The sequence below is a fragment of the Ananas comosus genome, linkage group 3 (assembly GCF_001540865.1).
Source record: "Ananas comosus cultivar F153 linkage group 3, ASM154086v1, whole genome shotgun sequence".
Classification (NCBI taxonomy): Eukaryota; Viridiplantae; Streptophyta; class Magnoliopsida; order Poales; family Bromeliaceae; genus Ananas; species Ananas comosus.
In genome coordinates, this window is record NC_033623.1 from 11,699,966 (window position 1) to 11,727,235 (window position 27,270).

Genomic DNA, 27,270 nt, shown 5'->3' on the forward strand with positions numbered 1-27,270 from the left:
AACTCAAAGTCTCAACCGCGTAGCTGAGATTCGAAAACCTGACTACTATGTCACTGGTGGTCTAGTAAGACATTTCTGCATTTTCTAAAAGAAAAATCCATAAGCAAATTTCCTTAAATTAATTAAACTGGGTACTTAATTTATAGCCAATATTGTACACTAGCAAAGCCAATAGTATAGTCATGTAAGGGCAGAAGAGATCTAGCAGCACAATTCAGTTAAGGGAATGTCTGCGTCTTGACGTATGTGGAGGTAGATAAGGCCGTTTTTGGCCATACATATTTACCTTTTTTGTGATGCCTTCGGGGTTAAGTAAAAGCTAGTTATTTTAGGGATAGGATTAAGTCCAGGGCTAAGATGGTGTTAGAGTAATTTTGTGTTTTGGTTGAAAATTGAATTTATTTCAGATATAAGCAAAACAATATTTGGTTAGAGTAAGTAGAGTAAAAAGGATAGTGGGTAGTTATAAATAGAAAAATAATGATATTGCCCCAATTATTATATTTGAATTTAAATTTAAAATTTACATAATTAAAAATAATAGTTTAAAATTTAAAATTTAAAATTCAAAATTAAAATATATTTTTTTAAATCTCAAATTTAAAAACTTAAAGTTACAAATATAAAATATTAAATTTAAAATTTAAATAATTAAAAATAATAATTTTAAAATTTGAATTTTTTAAAATAAATATTAATTTTAAAATTTAAAATTATAATTTTTAAATTTAAAATTTAAAAATTAAAATTTATATTTATATTTAAAAATAAAATAGGGGTGGGACTAACTTAATCCCATCCTTATTCCTGGGTTGGGGTGGGGTTAACTAACCCTAACCCCCAAAATTCTTGTTTGGGGTTAAAGGGGGGGGGGTAACCCCCTTATCGTCCCCCCTTTAACCCCGAACCAAACGGGGTGTTAAAAGCATTAGAAAATTCATNTTAAAAATATCAAATTTAAAATTTAAACTTTAAAATTTATAATTTTAAATTATAAATTTTAATTTTGAGATTATAAATTTTAAAAATTTAAATTTTAATTTAAAATAAAAATCTCTCTCTCTCTCTCTCTACCCGGCGGGGTGGGAACAGAACAAGCTTGTTCCCACCCATACCTAGTACAACCCGGTATGGGTGGGAACAAGTTGTTCCCACCCACCCAGATTTTTGTTTGGGTACAAGAGGGGGGATAACCCCCTTATCCCCTCCTTTAATCCCGAACCAAACGGGGTGTTAGGTATCGTTTGGTTCGGGGATAAGTAAAAAGTGGCTATTCCAGGGATAGGTATAAATTGAAATATAAGCAGTGATTAGATCAATTTTGCATTTGAATGAAAATTAGGTTATTCCTGAGAATAAAAAAAATAGCGTTTGGTTAGATTAGATGGAATAAGAAGTGTAGTGAGTTTTAATAAATAAAAAATAATGATATTATATACCTACCTATTATATTTGAATTTAAATTTTTAATTTTTAAATTTATTTTAAATTTTAAAATTTTAACTTTGATATTTCAAATTTTGAAATCTCAAATTTTAAAATCAAAATTTTAAATTTTAAATTTTAAATCTCAAACTTTAAATTTAAGATCAAATTTAAATTTAAAAAATATAAAATATCAAATTTTAAATTTCAAAATTTTAAAATATCAAAATTTAGAATTTAAAATTTAAAATTCTAAACTTTAATTTTGAGATTACAAATTATAAATTTTAAAAATTTAAATTTTAAATTTTTAAATTTTTAAATAAGAATAGGGATGGGAACAATTAATAAAAATAATTTATTATAATAAATTTATAAAGTTTTTTAAAATTCTACTTAAACTTAAATTTAATAAATATAATTTATTATAATATTTAAATATAAATAATATTTATTAATATAGTACAATTAATAAATTTATAATAAAAAAATATATTATAATATATAACATATTATATTTATATAATTTAGTGTTAATTTAATTTATAATTTTAATTAAGTTTGAAATTAAGCATTGGAATAGCAAATTTTTTGCTATTCCGGGATAACTGGGAATAGTAAGGTTTGACCGGAATAAAATATTCCGATAAAAAATCGCCCCGTTTGGCGGAACCCCGCTTATTCTCCTAATCGAACGATGCCTTAATCTCGTAGGCTTGATTACCATTCAAAATACTATAGCTAGGTTAACAGATTAGTGTTATCATTCTTTTTGTGGGTATCACATTCTTTTCTTTTTTAAGCTTTGACGTCCTCAGGCTAAAGCACACTCGCAAGTATCAAACGATATGAAGCTTATTTCGTCAGTCTCAACGGACTATATGGTAAATCTGTGACACATCGAAAATTTTATATTTATATGGATATAAAATTTTAGTTAGAAATACAAAAAATCATAAATTTTAAATTAAATTTAAAATATTTTAAATTAAATAATTTAATTTTAATGAATTATTATTGCTGGCAAATAGAACGGTTAGCAAATGCAGCAAACATAAGGAAAGCAAAGGAAAGGGAGAAGCGACAAGAAAGCCATGGAATGGACACGTAGGGCGTACGATATTCGCTGTGAGACCGCCACAGTGTCCGGGCAACTTAAGGCAACATCCGAGGGGCACGCTAACTGCCCGCACAAAGCGACAGAATCTCCCGCGCCACGTCCGCAGCGGCATGCAATCGAGAGCGAGCCGAGATGATGGTCGCAAACCCGTCCACGATTCCCCCTCCCATTGGTCCAAACGTTCCCATGGCGCACCCCACAATCCAAACCCAAATTTCTTACAACTCACCTACTGCCCAGAGCAAGTGACAAAAAATTTAATAATTAATATTCAAAATTTTAAATTTAAATTCTAATTACTTTATATTTTTAATTAAATTTATTTTTAAATAAAATAATAGAAACGAATAGCATATTATCTATCTCTCAAATAAAAAAAAATTTATATAACTTTGTGCCTAGTGTTTTCCTACGTATGCTTCTTCTGATTTTTGGGTGTGATTAACTTGTAGTAACGCTATTAATTAATTTGGCTAAGAATTAGCTGCGGAATTAATTTAGTATGTGGGCGAATCCTGCCCACGGAATTGTATCCAATTCCCACCCGATTTTAACTCCGCGAACGCACGCATTCTACACACACCTGTCCCTCGCCCATTGGACGCGTTACTTGCTTGCGCCTGGTTCATCGGTAAGCCATGCACCGTAGAATTTTTACCACGTGATTAAGTCAGTCGATCGTTTCTCGCCGCACCTAGTTCGCTGATACATCGTGGACCGTACGATTTATTTTAGGAATAATTTCATACTGTGCCCTTTCCTGTAAATATATCAAACAGCATATATATTCCTACTAAGATTAATTTTTCATATTTATTTTTACAAAAGTCCGGTGATATTCATATTTACCTTTCTGATTTGTTACCATTAGATTACTATTTAATTTTTAACAGAAGATAAGTAAAAATGATATTTTGCTCTCTCAAATATACCCCTCCAAACATCCCAACTATTAGAATTGTACAAAAATATTCTTCCAAAAATTTTCAACGGTCACATTCTTTCTTTATAAGTAAAATGTTATTTTTGTCATCACAAATATAAGAGTGGTAAAGAAAGCAATTTACCTTATTCGATTACTAATCAAGGTAAAGTATTTTATCTATAGTTAATTATATTTTTCTAACGGATCTAAAGACAATGGATATTTGAAAATGTTAGAATTTTTATAGAAATAAATATGAAAAGTTAAACTTTATATATAGAAATATATCTACTATTTGATATGTTTATAGAGAGTTGTATGAAATTATCCCTTTATTTTAAAAGGCCCATTTGGTTCACGATTTATAAAGTTTTGATAAATTTTTATTTTTTTACTAAAAATATTTAAATTACTATCCTTCAATTCAAATTGAGCCGTTGTAAAAAATATTAGTGAAAAAATATAATCATCGTACATTAATTAGATAATAGGAATACTACGTTATCATAAATTAGGAGATATTTTTATCTCCATACTTGATGAAAAGCTATAAATAGTTAATTAATAACAATATTTCAACTCAAGTGGCTTAATAATTAATACCAAGGTTGTCATTCTCAATATAAAATATAAAATATTTTTAAAATTATTACAAATCTGGAATCAAATGACCACTTATTTTAATTTTTATCATCCAATAAGTTAAGCGGCAACCCTTTCTTTTTCTGAAATTAAAATTTGTTTACACTAACTTTATGATAGTTTAACACATACATATGGTTATATTCTGTGATTACCGTTCATTATAATAAAAAAAAAAGAAAAATACTATTTATGCATCAAAAAACTGAGTGTAAGCTTTATACCTTTTAATCCAAAATTTTAACTATTTTTTTAAAAAACTTTTAATAATAAGACAAAAGTATAAGTTTTATGACGATTTTTATAGCATTGCTCAAAAATGGCATGTGAAATGAAAAACAAACTTAACTGAGAAACTAAAAAGCAACTTTTCATTTATGGTGCAACAAAATAGTAATTACAGTGCAACTTAATGTAATAAATAGATTATGTATACTAAATCAACACGCACTAAAGATCCACAAGGGGTGTTAGATAATTAACACAACTTAGTACAATAAATAATATTACATAGTAAGAAACTGAGCATTGATTGAAGAACAACAGGAGGTGTAGCCAAATTTTTTCCCCTTTTTAATCTTTCTTTTAATTTTTGGAGTTGCATCCTCATTGGTTCCTCACCCGAATACCGCTATTTGAGAATCTAGAAATTTGAACATCTAAATTTTGAAACGCACACGTGTGGTTCGATCTTCCCGACCCAAATAATAGTCTACAGTATTTTGACTTTACAATTTAAATTTGTCATTTATTTTTACCATGTTAATTAGTATGCTCCATGTAATTTTCGCAACTGTAAATTTATTATACTAAATAATTAACTTAAAATTTAACGTTAAAGTATTATCGACCGACTTTAATTAAATAAATTAAAATTTTAAATAGTAAAATTAAAATTTTGAACGATTAAATAGTCGACTCAAAATGAATTATAGTACAGATAATTTTTGTACACCTTTACCTTCTTTTATATAATATATTCGCAGATAACCCAAATTGCCCGAAAGCCCCTCTAGACGAGGAGGAATTCTACACTATCACACCTGCAGCACGTCACCAATAACAAGCCAACCACCTTTCTTATTTTCAAACAAAAATACAATAAAAATATTTTTTTATAATCATGATGGGACATATATATCTAAAAGAAGATTTTTAATTAATTTGTTATGCCACGTCACCAATATATCCGTTGTATTCTAAAATTTTTCCTAGACGAGCGTGGATGTATTGAAAATGCAAGAATAGAGAGATATCCGTGCACCGGGTGCGGGCAAAAGTTCGCTGCGCCTACCTGGGCAACTGAAGCTTCTAATACCCTCTGCAGCCGCATTTCATGCTCACACGCCCCCTTCATTTTCTCATACTAACCCCCCCAAATATAAAAGAGGAGAACTAGCTCAATTCTACAAAAGAAGAGGGTGGAGGTAAATTGGGATCCAAAAAAGAAAAAAAAAAAAAGAAAAAAAAGGAAAAGGAGAGAGAAAAGATCCGAAACAATTAATAATGGCTCATAGCGGGGAGTTGTTTCTAGGAGAGGCTGCAGGAGTTGCGGATCCCTTTGCGTCGATGAACGGCTTCGCGGGGAAGCGGGGGAGGCGAGGAGAGTCGACGAAAAAGAGGCGGTTCAGCGAGCAGCAGGTGCGGTCGCTGGAGACGACGTTCGAAGTGCAGGCGAAGCTGGAGCCGAAGAAGAAGGCGCAGCTGGCGCTGGATCTGGGGCTGCAGCCGCGCCAGGTCGCCATCTGGTTCCAGAACAAGCGCGCCCGCTGGAAGTCCAAGCAGCTCGAGCACGAATTCGCCGCATTGCGCGCCGACCACGACGCCCTCTTCGCCGCCGTCGAGGCCCTCCGCAGGGAGAAGCAGATCCTCCTCAGACAGGTAGCGGCCAAGGATCCTTCGACATTTCCTTGATCTCCAACCTCATGTCGAATTTTTAATTTGTTGTAACTTATGCGCTAAAATCTAACTTCCGTTCTAATTATGTCACTAACTTACTAATGATGTATTTACTCGTATTCTACCTCTAATATGTTACGTTTTTTTTCCCCTTTTGTTTGAACAGTTGCAGAAGTTGAAGGAATTGCTCGAGAAGCAAACAGAGGAGAACGAAAAGGATGGCGGATCCAGTAACGGTGGCAATCGAGCCATCGCGGCATCGAGAGAAGGGTCGGCGAACGAAAATGTATTGAACTCAGAGCATGGAGAGATAAAGCTGAGCTGTGTAGCGCAAGAAGAAGATGCAGGATTGTTGTATATGGGAGAGCCTGAGGTTAGTGGGTGCCTCACTTCAATAGGAGAACAACAACAACAACAGTGTGGTTTCAACTGCAGTAGCTCTCCTGAGAATTGTACTACTACTACTACTACTACTACCTCTGAGTGGTGGGAGTTTTGGCCTCTGACTGAATTAAACCCTGTAGCTTGAGAAGGGAGATGAGTTTGATGTTTGTAATTAAGGATGGAGTGTTCTTGCAGAATAGACCTAGTGGGGCTTTTTTATTTTTGAGATGAATCTTCGCGAAATTAAAAAAAAAAAAAAAAAAAAAAAGCAAAAAGGTAGCATAGTATTAAAATTATATGAAATAATCGCCATTCTCCCGTTCGGGTTAATAGAAAACAGGTTAAGAACCTGATAAGATTCGAACTCAGAATCTACTATTTTGATACTGTGGTAAAATTACGTACAAGAATTATTGTTATGCAAAAATTTAAGCTGACAGAAAGTAATATTTTAATGTTATATGTTCAACATGCTAGACTTTGAATTGGTAGCAACTCTCTTTACCTAAATTATGGGTTATTTTGTTTTTGCTATCTAATTTTTTAATTTATTTGATTTAAGTTAGTCAACAGTATTTTGATTTCGAAATTTAAATAAGTTGTTTATTTTCTAGAGATTTAATTAATACACTTCACATAATTCTCGCAACTATAAATTTATTAATGTAAGCAATTTGCTCAAATTTTGAAGTTAAAATATCGTTAACTAATTCAATTCATACAAATTAAAACGTTGGACGGCAAATTAAAATCTTAAAAGTTTGGATAAACAATCCAAAATAGTCCATAGATGAGAAATTCTAGTTGTACAGGGAATGTAAATCTTACATTTTCATCCTAGGGTTTATAAAATTTCAAATAATTTCAATAAAAAAAGAAATTTTGATGTGACAAATAAAAAATTAATAACCCTTGAATGGAGTGGTATAAAATATATACTCTAATTTGGGATGCATCGGTAGCATTGCTTTTTACATAAGTTATGTACATTTTTATCATTAATAAAAACAAAATATAGTTACACCTGATGTGCTAGAAACACAATTGGGCATCGGTGTTTGAACTATTGTTCTATCGAATCAATTCTGGTCGCATAGAGGGTACGAGTAGGTGAATGAAAGCAACACAGTTGTGGATTTATTGCATATTTTTCTCGCATGTTACTTCCAGTGATTAAGACGTAATAAGCTAACAAGCAATTCGCTATCAAGTGTTTGAAATTAAGGGCCAGAATCTTCTAGATTCATAAAATTACTCATTGTATTATAAGTATTGAGTGTAATTGGCCATGTCGCAATAACTATTTTTTATATCTAGACATGAATTCTCATGGTTAAATTCTATGTGGATGTACCCTCTTAATTTGAGAGCGGTGAGACCTTTTTTTTTTTTTTCTAAGTAAAATGTATCTTCTCCCTCACCTCCTTCAATTCATTCAGCTTTACCGACCATCCCAAAAGCAAGTAGCAAAGAATTTGGTGGTTTGCACCCGAGACCTAAGCTCGAATCCTAGTTGATTCACATTTTCAGCTAAGTTTATTTCTAAATGAAATAAAAGAAACAGATAGTGTGCTACCTATCTCCCTCACCTCCTTCAATTCATTCAGCTTTCTCTCTCTCTCTGCTTTTCTTTTTTTCCTCCCATCTAAAATGAGAAGAGAAATATTGTATTTATTAGACCAATTAGGAGATGATGAGGCACATTTATTATATAATTTAAAGAAAGGTTTGTAAAGGTTATGAAAAAAAAGGGAATCAAATTAATTAGATGGTGTGACATTATTGTATAATGCATGCAATTAAGCACGTGGAGATAATTCACTTATGAACATCCTATTTCTAACAATTTCTATGTGAAAATATATGGAACAAAATAAGGCAGCGAATGTTGGGGGTTGTGAGTAAATTAATTCAAGAACATATGCACTTAATTACATTTGCGCCTATAAGATTTATCATACATGCATGTATGTCCCTCTCCCCTCACCTTACTTATGCAACAGTTTTGGTGAAGAAGCGGAGGTTATCCCACAAGAGCGCTCGCCGATTCAAATTCCTTCTTAAAGATAATTTTTTTTAAAATTTTTCGCTCTAATCTTCCCTTTTATTTTGATTGATTGATCCATCTGCATCTCCTACTTTTGTTTCTTTTTTTAACTTGAATTGATTTGGGAGAGATCGATCACGTGATGATGCAATGCATAGCGAGATACTGAAGTTGGTGGAGGGGAAGGAGCCGCAGCAGCTCCCGCAGGGTGAGGACCTTCCAGGAATGGGGCAATTCTATTTCGTCTATTGAAAGAAAGATTTGAAATTAAGATGATTTGATTCGAGAAGTTTTTTAAGTTTTATAAGGTTTAGAAATTAAGATGATTCAATTTGGTGATTGAATTCAAAAAGTTTTGATTTTGATGGGTTTCTTTTCGTGTATCAGCGAACGACGATGCTAAGGAGAGCATTTTCGGTCGAAGCGCCACAAGAAACGGTCAGCTCTCGCTGTTCTTACTGTTTGATATTGACTCAATTGCATCAGCATGTTAAATATTAGTGTGGTTTGATGTTTTTATTGTCGTCATCGTCATCGCCATCACCCATCCTCAAATCTCTCTCTCCCACTAGGGTTTCAATCCTTCCCCATGGCCAACGTCGAAGCCCCCACGGCAGCGCCACCGCCTCTGCTGCCGTTCTTCGTGTTCCGATGGACGAGACCACCACAAAGAAATTTTGAGACATGCTGGATGATTTGTTAAATAGAAATTTTAATTTGTACAAATTTTGAGAGCGTAGCAGTTGGACTTGATGTTAGTTGAATTCCGGTTCGGTTGATATTAAATGAGAGCCTTAGGTTTAAAAGAGTTGGGATAAAAATATATTCTTTCGTCGCAAATTTGTATGTTACTCTACTCAAATGTGGTATAGTAATAAGATATTACTTAGCAAAACTAAAGAAGCACATCTTTAAATTTTAACTTTGTAACCAGCCCATTGGTGGATAGTTAGTAATTATTAGCCTAATAGAATAGGCCCAACATTTTGGCTTTTCGTGGTAGGCATAATTGACCTTTGTCCATGGGCTTAATTAAAGCCGAATTTAATTTTTAAATTAAACCAAGAGTACATGTTCATAGATGAGCTTTTTAGTTTTCTTGAGCAAATTGGATTGAATCTTAATATATGTGCAAGTTGGTTGGATTAATCAATTATATCTACTATAGACTTGTTGTCCAATGTAATCACTTAATTTTTTTTCTTAACTAAAAATAAGGGTTAAAAAAAAAAAATCTATAAAGAACACCTTCTAAAATATCCAGGGACGTAAATAAGTGGAACAAAAGCGAGCTAAGCCAAACTCAAAATCAATTTGTTCAGTGACAAATAAAACTTGCTTATTATTATTATTATTTTTTTAACATGCTATTCTTTGTTAGTTCTTAACTTTTGAATGCACATGCAATATGGTTTTTTAAATACCATGAGGATAAAGGCAAGCGAATTTCTGTATTTTAAATTTATTATTGTTCTCTTCATGAAACTGTAATTAATGTTTAATATTATATTAATGCGTGCTTATTTTCTAATTGCATGTCGGTTACTTAATCCTTCTTGAGCTCAAAAAAGAGTCCGCTCATTGAGTTTCTTTGTAGACACATTATTAATGTGATGTTTCTAGCTAATCAAATTGCTCTTCTATAATTTATCTATTTTATTATAACTATTTTTTAAAAATATTTTTATTTTATTTCTTTAAAAAAATTAATTTATTAAAATAATGCAGTGTAACTGTTACTTAGTATACTTCCTCACTCGCGTTAGCAAACCAACGCAACTTTTTCCTTCTTTTCCTTTTTCAAATATAAAAATAAAAATAATTAAACCTCAAAAAGGCATTTAATGAAGCCCATTCGAAACGTACGCCAAAAAGCAATCCCCGCTCCCCTCTCTCTCTCTCTCTCTCTCTCTCTCTCTCTCTTTTCTTAAACCCCAATCCAAAGCAACGACACCCAAATCCCCACATCCACCGCCCCACTTTTGCCCTAATCCCCTTCTCCACATGCCTCGCGCCTACGGCGGCGGCGGCGGCGGCGGCGCAGGCGCCGTGAACGACCTCTCCGCCTCCGCCGCCCGCGGCGGTGGATGCAGATGCGGCGGCGGCGGCGGCGGCGGCGCGGAGGAGGCGGGGGTGGGGTGCCCGTGGCGGTGCCCTGCGTCCTCGTCCCGCTCCTCCTCGCGGGGCTCGGCGTCGCCGTGTTCATCCTCGCCGTCGTCCACAACGCGCTCTTCCTCGCCGTGCTCCTCCTCGTCTCCGCCCTCGCCTTCGCCTTCTTCCGCTGGAACGCCGCCGCCTCCCGATCCAATCGCGCCCTCGTCCTCTTCCTCGATCGCTTCCCCGCCTCCGATCTCCGATCCGCCGCCGATGGCCAGATCGTTAAGATCACCGGGGTGCGTTCGATTTCTCTGTTCTTCAGCTAATTTCGCAATTTATTGTTCTAACTAGGTTGATTTCTTTTTATATCTCGAATCTTTTCGATTAGAGGTAGAATGGATGATCAACTACTACCGCGCTTGAATCGGGACATGCATTGTTATAATTGAATGTTTTTCATGGTTTTTTCAATGAACTAACAATGCCTTTAACGTGTGTAAGTGGAGCTCAGAGCGCATAACTCATCGTTTGATCTCTATCTCTTGCCCATTGAATTTCAGATATGAAGATCAGTTTGATCTATTGACGCTTCTCTGTAATCAAATTATGGAATTATTGATAAGCGCTTATAATTTTCTCAACTAGCTAGATTGATGAATGATCTGAGCTTGATCTTGGCCTATCTTGCCTATTTTTTCTTTTAAATTTGATTAAAATGTACATAAATGAACAAATCGTAGAAGTTTGCAATCTATTTAAGAACTATCCTCTCTCATCTTCATTAAATGCAGTTTGCTTCGTGTGGTGATGTTCCTCTGGTTTCTTCGTATGAGAAGGTTGGAAGATGTGTGTATACATCCACGCTTTTCTATAAATATAGCGGATGTTTACCGATGCTAGCAAATTCCAAAATCCGATGCCTCCGGTGGGATTTAGCATCTGTAGAGGTAATCAAGCATCTTAACTTTTTGAGAGAATAGAGGCTAAGATATCTAACTGATTGAGCCCGATATATATTGCTCCTAAATGTTTTAGCTTGATTTTTTTGCTTTTTATCATCCAGTTCAACTTATATGTGGAGCAAGTATGCAAACTGTGGTTCTGGTTATTGTACAATGAACATGCATTGCTATGAACACCCCATGTTGATGTATGGATATTGAACTTAATCACACATTCACTCTACTATGAATATATGCATAGTTTTTATGCAAGAACATTGCTCAGTATATGCCGCTCTTTGGAGTTTAACATTGACTTCTGAGTCCATGTTTAAACTTATGTTCTAGTTTCCTCGTGCCTCTCAACTAGAACTATTTTCTTTGCGCTGTTCTGCTTATTCTGTAACCTTTATTTGTACCGTTCGCAGAGGTTAGCTTTGGACTTTTACATAACAGATGCCAAATCAGGTATGAGAGCTTTGGTCAAAGCTGGCCACAACTCGAAAGTGATTCCCCTGATTGATGAAAACGTTCTTGTTAACACTACACATAGAAACAGAGAAGTATCTTCGACATTAAGCAAATGGCTAGAAGAAAGAAACCTTTCTCCTGAAGCTCACATGATTCGTCTTGAGGAAGGGTACTTTTCAACTATTAAGAACTTCTTTGTCAAGCAGTTGTATTACCAACTATTATTGAAGTGTCCAGCATTTGTTGTACTGTTATTTTTATGATACTGATAGGTATATAAAAGAGGGAAGGTCCTTGACCGTGATGGGCATACTGAGTATAAAGAGTGGTGTTCTAATGATCATTCCACCAGCTGAACCTATTTCTACAGGATGCCTATTGAAGAATTTTCTCCTCCCTGTCGATTTTGACGGACTGCTTTTGAAAATTTCTGACCCAAATAACTTCATGCCTGGCCTTGACGCTTCCAATTAGCAGACAATTCAGGTGAGTTATTACTGGACAAAATCTCTACTTGTTTTGATACGTTGATAACATTAACACTTCTAAGTTTATGATTGTTTCTTGGAAAAGCTTTTTATGCAGTTCCTTCCATCAGTTTCGTTCCTAGTTGGCATCCAGAATTGGGGGGGTCTGGGTACCCACCATTCTGATTTTAGAGTATGGCTTGTTTTTTTTTTTGTTTTTTCCCTTCAATAATTGATGGGGTTCACTTGATGAACTGAGTTTCCTCTAAGATGTTGACTAATCATTTGTTCCCACAAAGTGCTGAAGTTATAGGAAATAGCACTTATAAAGGTAGGTCTAAGAAAATATTGAGACATTCAGAAATGATAGCTTATAGTTTACTGTAGAATCCTGATATCCAGATCTCGAAAGAGTGGACTAACTAAGATCCACAGATAGGGACACAAGCCCCAAATTTATGGGCTCGCTCTTGACCTCAATGGTATCTTATCACAGACCACTGGTGCTTTAGCTCTCGGTCCCTGAGATTATATTACTCTATTCTGCAGGTTTAGGGTTCACTAACTTTATTAAAGGGTGGTGCTATTGCAACCTGTGCAGCTACTCCGACGAGTGAACAAAGAATTGAGCTTGTTCGAGGAGGCCAGCGAACACATTTTGAACTTTTTGTACAGTAAGACCTGACATTACATCTTTTTGTCCTTGACATTGCTTCACCTTTGAGGGAAAATTTACAAATTGATCCCCACTAGAGCTTTTCAGCTGTATCTTTTGTTCAGCTGTATTCTTGTTAAGGAGAAACTGAATATCATGTACAGAACCTCTTGTCATTTGCTACAGCTATTCTTCGTTTGAGAACTCTTTCACCGCAACTGTGGTCCTTTTTAACCTCTTGTCATTTGCTACAGCTATTCTTCGTTTGAGAACTCTTTCACCGCAACTGTGGTCCTTTTTTTTGCCGCCTTAGAATGTACAATATAATGTGGTTCCAAGTTGAACTCAAAAACCTGTTGAAATTATTGCTTTTTCCGCATTTGGGTGGCTCCCTTCTAAGATCAAAGCTTCAGCCCAGAATGCAGTTTTCTCAGAATTTAAAAAAATAACCATTCGATAGTGATTTAGCTCTGTAGGATTTATGTTCTATGAAATCAAAAAGAAAATCAAACCAATATTGCCATGTAGAATCACACTCTTCAGAGATTTTGGATACCTTGCAGTCCTATTTACAAATAACACTGTGGACCTCATTCACAGATAAAAACCTCATTCACAGATAAAAGTGCCAATCTAACAGCTTGCTTTGTACCAAATCCAGCTAGCACAAAAGAAAAACCCAGAATACTATATTAAACTTCTTCATCTTACTTTTTAGGAATCAAAATCTATTATTACCCTTCGGTTAACTCTCTACTTCTTGACCTCCTCGTATTCCGCCTCAGGAGTCTCATCACTGCCACTGCCCTTCGAACCACCACCGGTCATATGCTGTCCGATCTTCGAGACCGCCTTATTCGCGGCATCAATCTTCGCTTTAATCTTCTCGACATCATCTCCCGACATCTCTTTGCGCAGATCGGCAATCGCATTCTCGATCTCCGAGACAACGTCAGAAGGAATCTTATCTCTGTATTCGCTCAAACTCTTCTCTATACTGTAAACAGTAGAATCTGCAGTGTTCCTCACATCGATAAGCGCTTTTCTCTCCTGATCTTTCTGGGCATGAAGCTCGGCCTCCTTGACCATCTTCTGAATCTCTTCCTCCGAGAGCCCGCCGGAGGACCGGATTGTAATTTGCTGCTCCTTCCCTGTTGCTTTATCTTTAGCAGATACTGTCACTATGCCGTTGGCATCGATATCAAATGTGACTTCGATCTGCGGCATGCCTCTAGGAGTTGGTGGAATACCCACCAGCTCAAACTCGCCGAGGAGCTTGTTGTCTGCAGCCATTTCGCGCTCGCCTTGTAGAACGCGGATACCAACCTGGGTCTGGTTGTCGGCTGCGGTGGAGAATACCTGAATATGGACGGAAACCAAAACATGAGAGATTCATACAAAGACTTTGAATAGCATAAATCACAATGTAGAACCTCAAACCTTCTAGCATGCAGTCTTGGTTTTATCCTCAAAACTCGTTTTGCCCTCTAGAGAAGGCTAATCTTAAATTGTTACAATTGAATCCATAGTGTCTGCAGTTAATAGCAATCGTATCCTTTCGGTTAAATTCCCTCCATCAATTTGATGAAATATCCACATAATCATTATTATCCAATCTACACGTTAGTGACATTTGGACTTATTATATGCGTTGTAATTAAATTTTACGGTATAATTTAACAAAAAGGCAAGATTGCAAAACCTAATTGTAAAAAAATGAAAGGCAAAGTATCAAACTGAAAACTCCTAAAGATGCTTGGGTCCCCTGATGAAATATATCATTGCGAATAATGCCTTACTGATTTTGAATTCCCAAACATAAATAGAGCCCAAACGAAAGAACATGGATTCACCTGACTTTTCTTAGTTGGGATGGTCGTGTTCCTGTTGATCAGCCGCGTAAAGACACCACCAAGAGTCTCAATGCCGAGCGAAAGTGGAGTGATGTCTAAAAGCAGAAGCTCCTTCACATCTCCACGGAGGATGCCGCCTTGAATTGCCGCGCCCATTGCAACAGCTTCATCTGGATTCACACCTTTGCTCGGTGTCTTCCCGAAAAGCTCTGCGACCACCTCTTGCACCTTCGGAACCCTCGTCATTCCACCTACGAGAAGAACCTCATCTATGTCCTTCGTAGATACGTTTGCATCCTTCAAGCAGTTCTTACACGGCTCTCTCGTTCTCTCGATCAAGTGGTTTATTAAAGACTCAAACTTCGATCTTGTTAGCGCGATATGCATATGCTTCGCGCCTGACGCATCGGCTGTTATGAATGGAAGATTGATCTCTGTCTGGGTTGTCGATGAAAGCTCGATCTTCGCTTTCTCAGCTGCTTCTCTAAGCCTTTGTAGGGCTAGCCTGTCCTTTGAAAGATCGATGCCTTCGGTTCGTTTAAATTCATTCACCAAGTATTCTACGAGAACATTGTCGAAATCTTCTCCACCTAAGAAAGTGTCACCATTTGTTGCTTTGACCTGGGAAATTAACAGATAACAGCTGCCAACTATTAGCTACCCAAATGATACAAAAGATATTCTTAAGAACCTGAATTCTCACATATTACCTTCAAAAGAGCAAGTTTTTGCAGTAACCCGCTTTCTTAATTTACAGAGTCATCCACTTTATGAGAGGGTAAGTTGGTTTTTGTCTTACAAATTCTTTAAGGTGGGCATTTGTAAGTATAAGGGTATAGACATGAGAGATTGAATTTTCATAGGACATAAATAAACATTCATATTTGTCGACAAAATATATGTCGAAATGTCGAGTAGATAAATTTACGGTGTGTATATATACGGAAAAGCAATGACTCACCTCAAACACACCGTTCGAAATTTCCAGGATGGAGATATCGAAGGTTCCTCCTCCAAGATCGAAAACCGCAATTAAACCCTCCTTGTTATTCGTCCCATAAGACAAAGCCGCTGCAGTGGGTTCGTTTATAATCCTCTGAACATCAAGCCCGGCAATCCGGCCCGCATCTTTTGTAGCCTGCCTTTGCGCATCGTTAAAATAAGCCGGAACGGTAATCACTGCTTTCGAAACAGATTTTCCGAGATAGGAGTCCGCAGTTTCTTTCATCTTCGTCAGAACGAATGCACCGACCTGGCTTGGGGAGAACTGCTTCCCATCCGTTGTTTCGACCCACGCATCTCCATTTGGGGCCTTCACAATTTTGTAAGGTACCATCTTCATCTCCTTTTGAACTAAGGGATCATCAAAACGGCGCCCGATTAACCTTTTGGTCCCGAAAAATGTATTTGCGGGGTTGGTGACCGCTTGGCGTTTAGCTGGAGTTCCTACTAGCAGCTCTCCCTTTGGCGTAAAGGCGACCACTGAGGGAGTAGTCCTCGACCCTTCCGAGTTCTCGATGACTTTAGGATTCTAGAAACATAATATCAGCAGCGAACAAATGAATGAGGTTTTCGACAAAAATGTCGAGAGTGATTAAAGCCACGAAGAGAGTTTAACCTTTCCCTCCATAACAGCCACACATGAGTTTGTTGTTCCCAAATCGATTCCGATTATGTCATTTGCAGCAGGTTTTGTGCTGAGTTAAAGAAAACCAAAAAAAAAAAAAAAAAAAAAAAAAAAAAAAAAAAAAAAAAAAAAAAAAAAAAAAAAAAAAAAAAAAAAAAAAAAAAAAAAAAAAAAAAAAAAAAAAAAAAAAAAAAAAAAAAAAAAAAAAAAAAAAAAAAAAAAAAAAAAAAAAAAAAAAAAAAAAAAAAAAAAAAAAAAAAAAAAAAAAAAAAAAAAAAAAAAAAAAAAAAAAAAAAAAAAAAAAAAAAAAAAAAAAAAAAAAAAAAAAAAAAAAAAAAAAAAAAAAAAAAAAAAAAAAAAAAAAAAAAAAAAAAAAAAAAAAAAAAAAAAAAAAAAAAAAAAAAAAAAAAAAAAAAAAAAAAAAAAAAAAAAAAAAAAAAAAAAAAAAAAAAAAAAAAAAAAAAAAAAAAAAAAAAAAAAAAAAAAAAAAAAAAAAAAAAAAAAAAAAAAAAAAAAAAAAAAAAAAAAAAAAAAAAAAAAAAAAAAAAAAAAAAAAAAAAAAAAAAAAAAAAAAAAAAAAAAAAAAAAAAAAAAAAAACCAAATGAAAGGTGGTTAACAATATAACATCTGTAAATGTCCATCACACAGATTTGAGGCAAAAAACGTTACCTGAATGGCCTAGCAAAACTTGCGAATTTATGACCAAGATTCGAAGCAAGCCATGTTGATTTTATGTTGCCAGAGAACTGCACAAGATATATAAGCATAAGAATAAGGTGTTATCTCTTCAATAAATGGTATAATATTTACCAAACATGGACTATAATAAAACCAAACAATACAAATACAATAAATCAAGAAATGCCACAGCCATATGGAAACACTGCAAGAATAATGACCAGTACAGTTCTGGGTAAATCAATTGATCATGTCCAAAAACACATATATTTTCTTTTTTGTCCTCATTTACCAATCAATGTATTACAGAATATATAGATAAAATATTTTACCGACCGTCCCTAGCACAAGTGACCAAACACTTGGTGGTTGGTATTCGAGATTCCTAAATTCCTAACTAAGTTTATTTTTAAAAAGAAAAAATAAAAAATAAACACAGTGAATAATATACTATCTTTTTCTAAAAAAATATTATTAAAACAACTGTTGTTCCTAAGTTCCTAACTAAGTTTTTTTTTTCTCTCAAAAATAAAAAAATAAATAAATTATATATAAAACATTAAAGCTACCGGATAATGATGTCTTTAATTTAATAGTTTCGTTTAGCATTCCCCTTATGATTGGATTCGAAACATTTTGATAGAATTCTCTTTTTAATGCTTACATTCAACATTTTTCTCGTGCCTGAACTCGCGAATGTAAACATGATTTAAATGAGAAAAAATTAGTAGTATTAAAGATCTTGTGATTCGAACTCAGAACTTGTGAAACAAACATTATTCTCTGAAAAAAATTTAAACTTCTACAGGAAACAGAGAGAATTATAAGAAATGGTAACGACAACAAATTAAGAGAGTAAGATGTATGATCAACCACCACTTCCAATAAACCAGAGATATATATAGCCTTACAAAAACTAATTAATCAAAAGGGAAAAGAACGGAGAAAGAAGATGAGAGGGAACGATTAAAGCATACGGATGCGAGAGGGGAGGAGAGCTCTCTCCGCCGCATGGCTCTGAGAACAACCGAGGTGGCCATCTCTTTTTCCCTCCCTCCCTCTCTTAGAATGCGAGAGCTTTCTCTTCTTTTTTTTTCTTCTTTTTTTAAAAAAAATTTTTGGGGTGGTGTTGTGCGTTCGTGTCGTTTTTGCTAGAGCGCGGTGGGGAGGGAAAAAGGCGCCGCTCCAAGGCTTTGGAAGAGCGTGGACTGCTCGCGAGAGCGGGTAGAGAGAGAGAGAGAGAGAGAGAGAGAGAGAGAGAGAGAGAGAGCCACGTGTCAGTTTCGGAGTTTTAGGAATCGGGTCGGGTTCAGATTTAAACTGAACAGGCCCCAAGAGCACTGAGCACCCTGTTTTGCACGTAGTTTAACAAATTACGTCGTGGGCCTCGTGGCTTGGGGCTATGGCTCAGTTTAGATTTAGATGCATGAAAATCGTTTTTTAGACTCTCCTTTTGTAATTTATGACCCTGTATAACTGTATAAATATCTTGATAGGTATATCTCCCAGAGTTATTAAAGAAACTTTAACATTTGACAAATGGATGTAATCAAATATCGTAAAATGAAATACCATATTTAGCCTTTTAAGTTGTTTTTCTCAAATAAAATAATTATCTCGTAGATAAAAAAAAAAAAATCAATAATTTTTAAGGAGCAAAAAATTAAAAACTTTTCTTGCAATCATACTAAAAGAATTTTTATAACGAATAAGTTATCCGACTTTCAAACTAGTAAATTGCACTACAAGTTTTATTTCAATCCATACTTTTGCACTACTAGTCACTGAAATTGCACCCTCCCACCCTTCTGGGATGCCAACTTCTACAAGCACAATGCAAAGGGTAGAAACTTCTGGGGCAAAGTCGAAAAAATGGCACAAAATTGGATGCTTCGCATAAGAAGAGCATAAGGTATTTTTTCAAGATCATCCATAGACCATAGCAATAACATAAGTGCATATGAGAAAATACATTTCCATACCAGGCTTAAGCATGAGCAAGAACCGAAGTAGTCGCTCGCCCAAACCTAATATAAAAAAGAGTGAACGACCAGAACCCCTGAATCAATTGCTCATCGGTAGATGTGAGTATCTTAATTTGAAACTGTTAAAAAGCACTGAGGAGCTTCATTTTCTGAAGTTGACAAGATTTTCCAGAATTTGAACAAAGTCAAAGAGAAGCTGATATCTGCCAAATACGAATAGATCCAACTTGAATCAAATTGAATGTCTGCGCAAGGTACGATTGAAACCTTTTGTAGTGTCATATACGAACCATCAACATCCGAAAACACACTTAACGGAATACGAATAGATCCAACTTATACATGCTGAAAAGTTTAACTGCACATACTTTAAGCTGCTTTGGAACATGTTGTAGCCACCAAAAGTAGGGAGTAGCAAACATGAGGCAAATTAATACTTGAGATGAAATTATAGCTAACATCAGTAGCTCGAGATCAATAAGATGAAAATCTTGCTGATGACAATTTTGTATTGAATCCGAGTAATTAATGATGGTTGTGGAATATCATTTCAAATAATACAACTTCATAGCATATTTTCTAAAGGCCCAGGAAATCAGAGAGTAATAGATTGGCTAACAAATGAGGGCTGACAAAGATAAAAGAAAAGGAAATTGAGAAAGTATGGACAGAAAAAATGGATATTTCTAACCTGACGATCTTTTACTTTAGCATAGCCAGAGGCACTTGAACAACACAAGAAATTCTATTTTCCGACCTCTTCTTTGGACACCCTTGTCAAGAACCTGAGACATCCCAGAAGGGGGCAAAAGAGGAAGAATGAGTTTCGTATTCAACTTCATATTGTTTGCTTCAAATTCCGCAATTAGGAGCAGGGTAATCAAAATGAAAAGGGCCATAAAGTACTTTACCTCTGGAGGTAAATCCTCTTGGCGAGAAAACAGTGTGTTATCACACAACAAAAGTCGATGCAATGGCAAGACTTGCAATAGTTTCATGGAAATCTTAACTTCGTATATGAACAGTGACAGAACTCGATGATTTTCTAGCACCATTTAGCTCATCCCAGTAGCTGTTTTGGGTGCTTGTGGCTCTTTCTTTGTGCAGATACTCCAGAAATTCCATTACCACAGGGTCAGTCCAAGGAGCGCCAAATGGAGCTTCATCACCTGCTACCCACCCAAGATGCCCACCTTGTGGAGTAACTATAAGGAGACAGTTTGGATTCTCCTAGAATAGAAGGGGAGAAGATTAGTTTGTTAATTTCACGCTAAGTTAGATATATGAACACTGTAAATAATTTGTAACAGACATAAATTCATAGTAAAGGAATGATATGACAAAATAAGCAGAAAGGGACAGTAAAAGTTGTATATAAGTAAGCAATTATGAACGGATGTGTGTGACATAAACAAGCTAAAGGCCTTAGCATAGAATCCAGTTTATGTGTACATGAGTTAATAAGTGAGCAGGAAAAATAGTCTCTATACCAAAAGAAAATACCTTGATTTCTTCACGAGGAATTCCCCTTGATGGTGCAATTGGATCAGTAGCAGCCTGAATAGTGTAAGAACAGAAAATATAGCAATCATGCCAAAATTAAGGAACTTCTCCAAATGCGAGTAGTAATGTTTTAAACTTGTAATAGTCTCTATCAATATTTTAATACTTCTCCAAATGTAAGGTAGTGAAGCAGTGTTTGGAGTTTTCAAAATAACCTGTATGCACAATAAAGGTGTTCTAACATGCTCGATGGAACTTGAACTGCTTGAGTTTGAGTAATACTCATCCACCGACCTAAAACCAAATGAAACTGCAGATACGCAAGTTTTCATTAGTGGAAATAACTGGACAAATTAAAATGAAAGAACAAAACAGTAGTGATTTTATATTCACCACGTGTTAACCCTTCGTCAAAATCTCTGACAGATTTGGCACTCGCTGCCATCGGTATATTGTATTCACCTTCAAGACCTTCAAACAGAAGTGCATGTCTGAAGATTCACAGAAATGGAATTTAACTATATATTAACTGCCGGGCTTCTCTAACCATCATTCCAAGATCAAAGAAAAAGAGGCAAAATATGGTTTACTTTTTAAATATATTTCGCAGAGCTCTAGCAAGAGCTCTATCATATATATTATTGAAGCCTTTATGGAAGTCTTCATCTGCAATTACCAAATTGAAGGGGTTACATAAGGACACTGCTCCAGAAAGAGGACAGCTATGAGATTCCTGCAAACAGAGAAATTAGGTGAAACATCTACAAGAAAATAATAGCATAAAAATGAGTCCTTGTAGCAAGAAAGAAGGAAGATAAGATTAAGGGAATATAATATTAGCAGGATATTGCAGAAACACAACTAGCGTGGTTATGACAACCGTGCATCCTTTTACTTTAAATGCCCCAAGCTTCAGCAGAAGGCCTAAAGCTCATGAAGTCAATCTCAATCTCAAGCTCGCCCCATCCATTTACGTGTTAATTTCTCATGGTGCTGATGATGGTCTTGCTTAGTGGTCTAGTTTATATCCATCAATCATACATCTCCCCATATTATTACTTCCTAGCAATTTATTTTCTGATCAGCAGTTAATTAGTCACTTTTTAATTTAGTGTACTAAACGTGATAAGAATGCTCTTTCTTCATAAAGTAGATAAGATAAGAACAATTAAGACAACTGCAGAAACAAGCTTGAAAAGCATATAACAAGACAAAGCAACATATATTTCACACATCATATTCACCACTGAAAACATAAAAGATTAAAACTCACCTGACCAAGGTAGCGAACAAGAATATTTGCTCCAAGGGACCAGCCAACAGCATATATATTTGATTTTGGATAACGCTTTGCTACATGATCAACAATTTGTGAAAGATCTTTCGTGAAAGAAGCTGAATAGAACTGCATATAACCAGAGAAATTCCGATCACAAATTTTAACCCCTTGCCTTTAGGTGACTGACTGTACCCGTAAAGACAGTCTATTCAGCCTAAACAATCGAATATATGTTTCGTGCTTCCAACCAATAGATGAGACCAAAGCTTACAACATTTTTACCAGTGAGTTACTTTCAAGGTGTTAATAACTTGAATGCTGATCTTACATGCAAAGTATAAAATGAATAAATAAAGAACAGGTTCCAAAGTGAGCTTACTTTCAAAGTGTCAATAACTTGAATGCTGATCTTACATGCAAAGTATAAAATGAATAAATAAAGAATAGGCTCCAAAGTGCTCATGTTGATGATCGTGCTTACAGGAACCTTCACCGTGGCAAACAAAATCAGAATTTCGAAACATTTTAAGTCTGACATGGAACGTTTTGCCATGCACACAAGGTATTAGAGAGCATAAAAGTTAAAGGCGTAGAAGAAACACAAGAACACTAGTGCTTTGTCTATTCTTTTTAAAAATTAAGTGCAAAAGCAAAGGTGGTACATTTTTCAAAGTCATATTGCCAATACCTGTGGGGTTGTCACAGGACTATCGGCACAACCGCGGCTGTTGAATACCACGACGCGCCATCCTTTATTTCTAGCTCGTACAAGCATATGCCTCACATATGTATCATCACTCCCTCCTGTTAGACCAGGCTGCAAATAACAACAACAGTTGCCACGATCAGCACAACAAGCGTTATGCGACTGTGCATAGACTACGTAGAATGGCAGAAGAACGAAATTGACATAAGCAGCAAAATTTCAGTGAAAAAGCGCAATACAGGAAGGACGAATGGAATGGAAATGACAGGCAATACTCAATGACTATTGCTCTGATTCATGGTCACCCAAAACATCGATCTAACCGAAAACAGTTAAGAAATAGTCTTAACACTCTGTTCACATGCATAATGAACCGTGGACCTCACAGAACAAAGAGAAATATACTACGGAAACATTCGTAACACTCATCACACAGTACTAGAAGGATCTAGCCGTTGCATCAAATCAAAACTGAGGTGAGAATTTAAAAGAAGGATCAGAAACGGGACCTGACCAGGAGAATGAGCACGGGGGAATCGAAGGGGAGCCGGCGATCGTCGCCGGAGACCCAATCGAGGGCGACGGCGCCGTCGTCGCTCGTCCTGAGGCACTCGCGGCGGAGGGCGACGTCGGGGGCGGAGCGGAAGAACGCGGCGAAGATCGTCTCCACATGGCGATTCCACGCTATGAGGGGGAAGGGTTTGTAGGGCTTCTTCAAGCTCGCGAAGCTGGAGAGGAGGGCGCGGCGCGCGCCCACGATCTCGAGGTTCGAGAGAGAGGGTTCCTGGGGATCGTCTCCATTGTGTTTGGGCGACGAGGAGGAGAAGGAGCGAGCCATGGCGGGGACGAAGGAGCGGAGAGGAGGAAAGGAGCGGGACGGAGAGAAGGAGAAGGGAGAGGCCGCCATTAATGGAGGTGGGAGGATTGGGTGTTGAGCGTGGGGGAGAGAGGATTTGGGACGGAATCGGGCAAGCCAATGGGGTGCGCGGTCGATGCTTTTGGCACGTGAGAGAGGACACGCGAGACTTAGTGGAAGTATTTGGTGGATTCGGTCCACCACGTCATCCGCGGGCCGGCCCAGATTAGTGAAAAATGAAGTGATACACGCGCGGTATTGATCAATGTAATTTGTTCAACTGATTTCACTCATTTTGTTGGATATAGTTATAAATACAGTATAGATTGTATAGTTAATAATATTTACAGTTAAAAATATATTAATTATAATTATATATTATTTATTCGGTTATATATAAGTGTAACTACTATAATTAAATTTGTTCTGTTTGATAATATGAAGTAGGGTTATTTACATACACGTCCCTGCAAACATAGTAAATAGCAGAAATATTCCTGTAAAACAGAAACTCCATAAGTTATTCCTGCAAAAGTCTAAAGTTATGCAGATATGTCCCTGCCGTTAAAGACTGTTAGAAAATTTTCGTTAACCATAGTTAATTATAATGTGAATTTACGGTTCTACCCTTCTTCTTCTTCCTCTTCTTCTTCCCTCTTTTTCGTCGCCGGCGAGGGCGGCGGCGGTAGCGCCGGCGGCGGCGGTAGCGCCGGCGGCGACGATGGCGGTGACGGCGAACCCTCTCTTTTTCTTTTCCGCCTTCTTCCTCTCCCTCTTCCCTTTTCTCCCTTCTTCTTCCTCTCCCTCTTCCTCTTCCCTCTTCTTTATCGCCCGCGAGAGAGAAGATGCGACGGCGGCGGCAAACCCTCTCCCTCTCCCTCTTCTTCTTCCTCTCCCTCTTTCTTTTCCTCTTCCTCTTCCTCTTTCTCTTCCCTCTTCTTCGTCGCCGGCGAGGGAGGAGATGCGACGGCGGCACGCGGCGACGAACCCTTTCCCTCTTCATCTTTCTCTTCCCTCTTCCTCTCCTTCTTCCTCTTTCCTTTTTTTCTTCCTCTCATTCTTTCTCTTCCCTCTTCTTCGTCGTCGGCGAGCTCGACCCGCGTCGTCGCCGCCATCCTCTCCGGCGGCCCGAAGAGGAAGAGGAAGAGGAAGAGAAAGAGAAGGGAAAGATGATACTATTGGAGGGATATATTTGTGAGGGCAAAATGGTTATTTCATAAGAAAATTATTAAAAAATAAATAGTTCTCTAACAGATGTTAATCAGAGGGACATATCTCCATAAATTAGGACTTTTGCAGGGACAACTTATGGAGTTTCCGTTTTGCAGGAATATTTCCGTAATTTACTATGTTTGTAGGAACGTGTATGCAAATAACCCGAAGAAGTAAGTAGTATTCTATCATTTCTAATATAGTGGTAAAATTATTTTTATTGGACATAAAATAACTATTAATTCTGTAAGGTAAAAATGAAAGAAATCTTACAAAGGTACTTTTGGTTCTTAATTTGGAAAATATTTCAAAAAAAAAAAGTTTTTTAAGCTGAATAAGTATTTTTCATATTTCATAAAAAAACATTATTTTATGTTTTGAATTTTTTATTCAAAATAAAAATTATATTTCCATTGAGAACTCTTATTCTGAAAAATAAATTATCACACTTTTTTTAAAAAAACAAAACACCTCCAAGGACATTGTAGAGAAAAGTCTTTTGTATGGATGTTAACCGACGTGGAAGTACGAAATAAGGTTTTTGCGCGTGCACTCCTAACTAGTGTTCTTTTGTAAAGTTCTTTTCTAAATTTCAAATTCTATTAGTAAATTCTAAAATTTTAAAGATATTTTAAAAAATTTTAAAAAATTAATTAGAATATTTTGGCCGATCAGAGATATACGGGATATTTTTAAATTTTGAAGAATTAAAAATTATCCCAAAATATAATTAAATACCATTTTAATAGAAAAATTATAACATTATGTTTGGCCGAATTCTTTATTATTTTGTACGACACAATCCATACAAATATATATTTATATAAATATATAATCTGATGGTTTTTTAGCGCTTACGTGTCGGGCTCTCCTTAATTTCACCCCTCCGTCTCTCTCTTTTCTAACTATATCTTTGTCTTTTCACCTCTTCAAGAAGCTTTTTCACTTTCCAATATGTAATAATTATTCTCACATTTCCAAGAGGTTTTTTCATCTTTCCAAATATAATAATTCATCTCTCATTCCCAATGAGCCTTTTCACTTTCCCAAGAGATTTCTTTATCTTCCCAAGATGTAATAATTCTTATCACTTTCTCAATAGGCCTTTTCACCTTTCTAAAGGTAATATTTCTTCTCACCTTTCCAATAAGGGCCTGTTTGGATACACAGTAAAATATCTTCACGGAATTTATAAACTGTGGTTTCGGTCTAGATAAAATAGAGAATCTTGCAACTCTAAAAAATTCCACGGATTCAATTTTTAAACTGTATTGGTAGATTGTACATTTCACAGAATTTTTCTAAAATTTTAGATTAAAAGATTAAATTTAAAATTTCAAAAATATTTAAATTTAAAATTTCATATGTGAAAGTGTGAATTTTGAATTTGAATTTTTAAAGTTTTAAATGTCAGAATTTGATTACAGTTTATAATTTAAAGATTAAATTAAATTTTTTTAATGTTTTAAATTTTTAAGTTTAATTTTAAAATAAAAATTTAATATTATATTTTGAATTTGAAATTTAGAAATTTTAAATTTAAAATAAATTTAAATTTAAAGTTTAGTTAAAAATAAATTAAAATTTAAAGTTAAATTGAAATTTGAACTATGAGATCTTTGAGATTTGAATTAAATTTTAAAATTTGAAATTTGAATTTAATTTTAAATTTATAATTTAAAGTTAAATTTAAAATTTAAAGTTTTGAAATTTAAAATTAAAATTTAATTAATTAATTTAATTATATTTGAAATTTTTATTTAAATAGAAATTTAAATTTTAAAATTTAAAAAAATTAATTTAAAATTTTAAAGTTAAAATTTGAAATTTGAAATTTAATTTGCAATTTGAAATTGAAATTTAATTTGAATTGAAATTGGAATTTAAATTTGAATATTTGAAATTTGAATTTAATTTGAATTTGAATATTGAATTTAATATTGATTTCGAATTTGAAATTTCAATTTTGAAATTTGAAATTAAATAGTTGAAATTTAATTTGAATTTAGACATTTGAAATTTGAAATTTTGAAATTTGAAATTTGTAAAATTTAAATTTGAATTTAAATTAAATTTAATTTAAAATTTAAATTTAAATTTTAAATTTTAAAATTTAAAATTTAAAATGTGATATTTCAAATTTCAAATTTTAAATTTTAAATTTTAAATCTATGTTGAAATTTAAAATCTATGTTGAAATTTAAAATTTTATGTTAAAATTTAAAAGTTAGAACTTGATGCATTTTTTTGAATAAGGGAGCTCAAGAATGGTAGAATTTTTTTCCTTTGGTTAGAGTGGATTATACTTTTACTCCATTTTTTGGAGTATAGTTTAACTATACTCCAAAAATTATGTTACTTTTTTTCCTCCCAAACGCTTCATAGGATATTTTTCCTACCGCCGTAGCATAGTTTAACTATGCTATGTTTTCAGGAGTATCCAAACGGGGCCTAAGCCTTTTTACCTTCCCAAGAAATAATAATTTTTCTCTTTGTA

General features: G+C 34.9%; 4 protein-coding genes across 9 annotated transcripts; 2 read left to right on the forward strand and 2 right to left on the reverse strand.

Moving 5' to 3' along the window:
* Positions 5,446-6,670, forward strand: LOC109707000 (homeobox-leucine zipper protein HOX24-like). Its single transcript, XM_020228030.1, has 2 exons — positions 5,446-5,993; positions 6,178-6,670. Exons 1-2 carry the CDS (start codon positions 5,619-5,621, stop codon positions 6,538-6,540), a joined length of 738 nt encoding a protein of 245 aa, XP_020083619.1. The 5' UTR covers positions 5,446-5,618; the 3' UTR covers positions 6,541-6,670.
* Positions 10,301-13,285, forward strand: LOC109707551 (uncharacterized membrane protein At1g16860-like). Of its 3 annotated transcripts, none has more exons than XM_020228893.1 (5): positions 10,301-10,835; positions 11,331-11,486; positions 11,909-12,120; positions 12,224-12,437; positions 12,968-13,285. In XM_020228893.1, exons 1-4 carry the CDS (start codon positions 10,530-10,532, stop codon positions 12,423-12,425), a joined length of 876 nt encoding a protein of 291 aa, XP_020084482.1. In that variant the 5' UTR covers positions 10,301-10,529; the 3' UTR covers positions 12,426-12,437; positions 12,968-13,285. The 3 variants fall into 3 exon arrangements, with proteins under 3 accessions (XP_020084482.1, XP_020084483.1, XP_020084484.1); XM_020228894.1 differs by lacking the exon at positions 12,968-13,285 and adding an exon at positions 12,525-12,961; XM_020228895.1 differs by lacking the exon at positions 11,331-11,486.
* LOC109707549 (heat shock 70 kDa protein, mitochondrial) lies at positions 13,591-19,996 on the reverse strand. 2 transcript variants are annotated; one of them, XM_020228888.1, is made up of 6 exons: positions 19,909-19,996; positions 17,224-17,300; positions 16,545-16,623; positions 15,888-16,457; positions 14,927-15,547; positions 13,591-14,432 (listed from the first exon to the last, which is right to left on the reverse strand). In XM_020228888.1, the coding sequence occupies exons 3-6, from the start codon at positions 16,554-16,556 to the stop codon at positions 13,827-13,829; spliced, it is 1,809 nt and encodes a 602-aa protein (XP_020084477.1). In that variant the 5' UTR covers positions 16,557-16,623; positions 17,224-17,300; positions 19,909-19,996; the 3' UTR covers positions 13,591-13,826. The 2 variants fall into 2 exon arrangements, with proteins under 2 accessions (XP_020084477.1, XP_020084476.1); XM_020228887.1 differs by lacking the exon at positions 19,909-19,996 and adding an exon at positions 18,210-18,442.
* On the reverse strand, positions 18,955-23,690 carry LOC109707550 (embryogenesis-associated protein EMB8). 3 transcript variants are annotated; one of them, XM_020228891.1, is made up of 10 exons: positions 23,220-23,690; positions 22,688-22,816; positions 21,994-22,125; positions 21,311-21,453; positions 21,114-21,211; positions 20,936-21,030; positions 20,721-20,774; positions 20,129-20,447; positions 19,909-20,002; positions 18,955-19,420 (listed from the first exon to the last, which is right to left on the reverse strand). In XM_020228891.1, the coding sequence occupies exons 1-8, from the start codon at positions 23,610-23,612 to the stop codon at positions 20,223-20,225; spliced, it is 1,269 nt and encodes a 422-aa protein (XP_020084480.1). In that variant the 5' UTR covers positions 23,613-23,690; the 3' UTR covers positions 18,955-19,420; positions 19,909-20,002; positions 20,129-20,222. The 3 variants fall into 3 exon arrangements, with proteins under 3 accessions (XP_020084480.1, XP_020084481.1, XP_020084479.1); XM_020228892.1 differs by having other exon boundaries at positions 18,955-19,462; XM_020228890.1 differs by lacking the exon at positions 18,955-19,420 and having other exon boundaries at positions 19,686-20,002.